At 41.9% G+C, this 6,528-nt stretch overlaps 1 protein-coding gene across 1 annotated transcript; it reads right to left on the reverse strand.

The window, feature by feature from the left end:
- Nucleotides 1-2,308: 2,308 nt before the first annotated feature.
- Nucleotides 2,309-2,584, reverse strand: LOC125549369. The gene has a single exon (XM_048712802.1). It carries the CDS (start codon nucleotides 2,582-2,584, stop codon nucleotides 2,309-2,311), a length of 276 nt encoding a protein of 91 aa, XP_048568759.1.
- Between the last annotated feature and the right edge of the window lie 3,944 nt (nucleotides 2,585-6,528).

Raw genomic sequence — 6,528 nt, forward strand, 5'->3', positions numbered from 1 at the left:
GGGGGGGGGGGGGGGGGGGGGGGGGGGGGGGGTGCCCGTTCACAAACTATACAATAACGCGCTCCTTAAGTGCCACATAGAAATGTCTCAAAAAAGTGCCATATAGTAAAAAAAATTGAGAAATTGTAGCATATATTAAATGCTATTTTATCACTGGTGGATATGCAGCACGTGCATAGCACCCTACGCGCAAGACGCTACTTGGGCTGGCCATTGCAGCCTTTTTATGGTTCTTTTCAATAACGTTCTAGAACCTTCCCTAAACTGTTATTTATTTATTTTCATTTTTCATTTTTTGCATTTTTCCCTTTTTTGTATTTTGAAATTCCTGAACATTTTTCAATTGATGAATATTTCTCGAAATTAGGAAATTTTTGTCTGAGAACATTTTTCAATTTGCTTACTATTTCATTAAAAATGTTAACTTTCAGGAATTCATAAATATATTTTGACTTGGTGAATTTATTTTTGAATCTAGAACTTTTTATCGGACTTTGAAACATGTTTTTAGAAAAGGTGAATATTTTACGAACTCGTGAACATCTTTTAATTAGCGAAAAGTTTTGGAATTCCCAAATATGTTTTGAATCCATGAACGTTTTTGAAATCCAAGAACATTTTATGAATTTGTGAACATTTTCTAATTTTTATGAACATTTTTCTATGATTTGACAAGTTTTTTATTCACGAGTATTTTTGAATTCGCGAACATCTTTTGCACTCAGGAACACTCTTTCAAATTCAGCAAAAAAACTAAATTATGAACATTTATTGAACTTATGAATAATTTTTCAAATTGAGTATTTCATAAAATCACAAACATTTCAAAAATACGTAAAAAAAAGAAAGGAAAAGGAAAAATAAATATAATATAAACAAAAATAATAATGAAGAAAACAGTGTGTGTGCGTCCCAGCGTTGGGCTGACCCAGAGTGCGCCAGGTGATGGGTACGCAGTTTGCTCATTGAACAGCCGTGGCCAGAACATGCAACTAACAAATCTTGCATTACTCTCTTTAGTCGTGGCCAAAACATGGTTAGTGATTATACGGCAAATTTTGTATGCATTGAACGTTGTGCAGTTGTATGGTTACATTCTGGTCCAGGCGATGTACTTTCGTTGTTCCGTGCGGATTGTAATTTGAGTAACACAAGTTCATTTTCCAGAGAATGACAAAAATTTGGTCACGAATGAAATGACCTCTTAAGCCGTGGGATTTTCTATTATTACTTTCTACCGGGGTACTCAAATTTATGAAATACTAGATGACACCACGGACGTTGTTGCGGAAATGATTTGCAATATATTTTAATGAAATTTGATTGTATAGAATATGAATATTTGAAGTAATAGTATGAGAACTGAAACAAAAAATACATATGATTTTTTTGTTTGGTTAGTGTACAGTTGTAAAATATTTATTAAATATAAATAGCATAACAGAATGAAAATTGTTAAGCATGTTTCCATGTTGAGATGGGATTTTTTAATGCATGCTTGCATGTTGAGGTGGATATTGTTTTCATGCACGTTACATGGTGAGGTGGCATGAGAAAAATATGTTAGTGGAGATTAACTACTTATATATAAAAGATACTTAGGAGGAAAACTAATACTAATAACATTCTCAATCAATTTACACCGATGATTGGGGCATATAATAAAAGTTGGCGCATAAATGCGCGGGCATTCAGCTAGTCTATGAACGACTTGCTTGTGCCGAAAATGTAAAAAACCGTGCATTTCAATGTTTGATGATCGCCCACCCAAACGTGATGTACAAATCGGGCACATTTGGATGTGCATGCCGACCACAACACCACGGTAGGGAAAATGTCATTAGCAGCTCGCTTGAAGCCAGGAAATCATACGGCTCTCCCAAAGGTCGTCATGGTCGGCTTGGTCAAATCCTACTACCACCGTCCACTTTAGCTTGCGTCGTTACCAAGCTCTAATAAATTTTATAATCTTATACATCACCTAGATTCACCTACGAGTCAATATAATGCTTACTACTACAAAACAAACTAAGTCAATATGAGAGTTGCTCCTCTCCTACACACAAAACAAACAATAGTTCGGTTTCCAAATCAAGTTCTCCTGAAATTTGCCGGCCAAAGAACTTAAATTTCAACAAAACAATAATTTGAAATCAGTTCCTCAAATTTCCTGGAAAAGTACAGAAGAATCTCCTCGAATAACCATTAGTGTACACACTACTACAGTACTATAGTATTTACATCAGCTGATCACCAACACGGATGTACTAAGCGTGCAAATTAATTAGACACGTACGTACGTGCAGGGTCAGCCAAGCGTAACACGTGACGCGTCGTGGGTGGTGGCCGACGCCGGCCACGAGAAGTAGGGGTCCGACACCACGAGCCCGTTGAGGAAATCCGCCAACCGGTGCTCATGCCGCCGCCTGGCGCCTCCGGCGCCCTCCTCGAGCGCCCTCAGCAGCGCCTCCACCTTCGCCTTGCCCATTGGGCTGGCCTTGCCGTCCTCGGCCAGCTCCCTCACGGCCTCCTCGGTGCTGCCCACGTCCAGCACCTCGGCCACGGGCCGCTCACCGCCGGCCATGACGAGGTTGAGCAGCGCGGCGGCCATGTTCTCCCTGGCCCGCCCCGTGGCGGCGCTGCCGGGCTCTACAAGGTCAGCGAGGATACAAGGCTGAATTTGAAATCCAAGTGCAAGTTTTAATTTTTGCTCTAATCATGGACAAGAGCCCCAAAGGGGGTAGGCGCGTCTCCTGAGCTCATGGGCCCCACACAATTCCATTTGACCCAATTCCAAGCCTATAAATTCACAAATATTCTCAAGCCAACAGAGAGCCACCCGAAACACTTTTTCGCCTCCGCAAACTTTTGTTCTTCCACGAGCGCATATGGAGGCCTTTTCCGGTATTCTGTCGGAGGGGTAATTGATGACGGATGGCTTCTAGATCATCCTTGCTACCTTCCGATGCTGGGTGAGTAGTTCACCATAGACTTATGGGTCCATAGCTAGTAGCTAGATGACTTATTCTCTCTCTTTGAGCGTCAATACCATGTTGTGCTCGATCTTCTTGGAGTTCTATCTGATGTAACCTTCTTTTGTGGTGTGTTTGTTGGGATCCAATGAATTGTGGGTTTATGATCAGATTATTCATTGAAAGTAATTGAGTCTTTTCTTTATTATGCATGATTGTTATAGCTTTATATTTCTCTTCGATCTATCTGTTTGGTTTGGCCAAGTAGATTGATTTATCTTCAGTGGGAGAGATGCTTTGTGATGGGTTCAATCTTGCGGTGTCCACACCTCGTGATAAAAAGGATAGCGAGGCATGTATTGCATTGTTGCCATCAAGGTTAAAACGACGGGGTTTATTCATATTGATTGGGTTTACTTTGTTTACATCATGTCATCTTACTTAAAGCGTTACTCTGTTTGTCATGAACTTAATGCCATAGATGCATGCTAGATAGCGGTCCACTAGTAGGAAAAACCTTATACTCAGAACTTTAGCAATAGCACTGGTTAAATTGGGGCGCTAGTGCTACATAGCAGTAGCGCGTGCACGTGAACCGCGCTACAGATACTCGTGTAGTAGTAGCGCTTCTCCTAGGAAAATCGCTACTACTAAAATTTCCACTACTAAGCCGATAGGCTACGAATAGTAGTTGCGGTCTTAGGAAAACCACGCTACCGCTAAGATTATTGTAGCAGCGCATTTTTCGTGAAAAGCGCTACTACTAATGAAAAGAAAATAAAATGAAAAACAAATAGAAAATTAAATGGAAATAAAAGAAATAAAATAGGAGAAAGGAAAAAATAAAATGTAAAGAAAAATAAAGGAGAAATGCATACCATTAGCGTCTGTTCATTACAGACGATATAGATAATATAGCAACACCGTGTTTTTTGGACCCCGCTATAAAAAGGGAAAATAAAATAAGAAAAGAAAAGGAAAATAAATAGCTATAGCAGTAGCGCATTTCGCAAAACGCGTTATAGCTAACTTAGCTATATCATGTTTTTCTTACCAGCGCTACTGGTACGTTTGACTTATAACCCCCGCACGATCTCCCACTACTAGGAAAATGCTTATAGATAGAAGTTTACCAGTAGCGTTTGTTTATAACCCCACGCTACTACTAGTTAGTAGTAGCGCTGGCTATAAAGAGCGCTATTGGTGTCAGTTAGCAGCAGCGCTTGTTACACAGCACCACGCTACTGCTAAGTGTAATACACCACACCCCCCCCCCCCCCCCCCCGCGCCTCCCGGCCTAGCCGGCCTCATCTCACTCTCACTCATACTCCCACACTCCGGCCCTCTCGATCCCCCGCGCGCCGCCGTCGACCCCCGCACTGCCGTCCCCCGCGCCGTCCCTCCTTCCTTCGTCGACTGCCCTTGCCCGCGCCAGCCCTCCTCCCCGCCGGCCGCCCAGCTCCCCCGCGTCGGCCTCCCTCCTCCGCCCGCCGCCCCGGCCCCCGCGTCGGCCTCCCTCCTCCGCCCGCCGCCCCGGCCCCCGCGTCGGCCCTCCTCCACCGAGAGGTACTCCTCCCTCCTTCCTCCTCCCTCCCTCCCTCCCTCCCTAGTTATAGTTATTAGAGTAGTTATTTTGAATTATGTAATTGAAAAAATGTAGGTTATTAGAATAATTTAGGTTATGCATGATCGAACCCTTGCTTGGACAGATTAGGTATGAACCCTAGTTAATTCGTATGAACCCTAGGTTTTTAAATTTAGCTAGGTTTTAAAGTTAGGACAGAAATTTAGCTAGGTTTTTAATTAGGTGTAGTTAATAGAATTTAGGTGTTTTAAGTGTATTTAAAAGAGTTTTAGGTGTTTTAGGTGTAGTTAACAGAATTTTAGGTGTAGTTAACATAATTCTAGGTATTCTTTTAGTTAAAGCAATTGTTGGTGTTTTTTTAATTAAAGCAATTTTTCCTGTTATATGCAAATTTGCAGTGGACATGTCATATTTTTCCGAGTGGCCTATGTTTTGCCAGAAATGTCAATTCGTTTACGTTCTGGCAAATTTCAGGCGCTCGATATGTCCTGTTTTTAGCAAAGGTCATGCCAAATTTTGCTTATTGTGTTTATTAATTTTGTTTTCATAATTAAGCATTTTGTTCTCGACGTCGACGATGCCTATCCCGCATCCTCGTCGTCGACTCGGCGGAGGACTCCTGGTTGAGCCGAGGGGCCATGTCTGGGACTGGGCTCCACCGGGCTGGTACTGGGTTGTGCTACCTTCTGGTGAGTGCAGCTTAGTGAGGAGCCAGTCCGTCGTCGACCCGGAGCTTCTTTGGTGGCGGTCACGTGGGCCTGCATCGGTGGAGAGGCTTGAGTCCCCCGCGTAGGTGGTACAACACCGTGTCACGAAGGAGAAAGCGCACGTCCAGCACTACTTGGTTCCGTTGGTGAACGGCCGGTACTCCAATACCTGGCAGATTCTTTGGGGATCTCACCGGAGCTATGATCCGGTGATGGTTCCTTCTCTTTGGGTGTCCACCGCGGCCCACTGAACCTAGAGGAGCTATTATTCGAGATGTATTAGTGATATTATATGATGATCTTTGCTACAAACTACTATATATGTATTCGATGATGGATTATTAATTACCTATTAGTTATTTGCTTATTGAATGCAAAAGATGAGCGCGGTTTGTGCTACAAGCTACTATATATGTATTCATGATGGATTATATGATGATCTTTGCTACAAACTACTACAAACTACAAATTTTAGGTGTTTTAGTTGTTATATGATGATCTTTGCTACAAACTACTATATATGTATTCGATGATGGATTATTAATTACCTATTAGGAAATGTCTGACGACGAAAGGGAATTCGCTATGTGCGAGTACTGTGAAGATAAGCGCGGTCTATGTGACAGGCCTCACTTGGTAGAAGGTCGGCGCTTCAGCATCAAGCTCCAAGAGACCTTCGATGCTGAAACGGTACGCAATGACGACAAGTGTTTTTTGTTATTTTTTGCACGACTTCTCTGCTTCTTCAACGTGTAATTTCCGTCTTTTATAATTCGACTAGCTTATCCCATGCCATGCAAGACGCTATGTCTTGGAGAAGATGAGTTTTGAAGATCATGAAAGAATGGAGACAAAGATAATTCATCTAAGGACCCATCATGGTTATGATTTTGCTGAAAATCTATACAATTCTGTGAACTCATCCAATTTTGGTTGCCTGAATTGGGAAGCCCTTTGCAAGGCGTATGATTTTCATGAGGGTATGCTTCTCGCCTCCGATCTTGGTAATCCTGACATCGACGAAAATGATATGACCATTTGGGTCCTTGTTGACACGCTTCCAGTTCTACCGCTGTGTGAGTTTCTTAAACATATTTACTAATTAATTTATATTGTTTATTTCAAAATATTTGACAGTTTATTTCTATTGACAGCTTATTTTCATTATTCAAAAAATGTACGGAAAATGCTAGACAGAACCTACTACTACAATGATGAAGCACAATTAACTTATAAGGAGCAAGATGGTCTTATCGCATTTTTT

Source organism: Triticum urartu, chromosome 3 (assembly GCF_003073215.2).
Source record: "Triticum urartu cultivar G1812 chromosome 3, Tu2.1, whole genome shotgun sequence".
Lineage (NCBI taxonomy): Eukaryota > Viridiplantae > Streptophyta > Magnoliopsida > Poales > Poaceae > Triticum > Triticum urartu.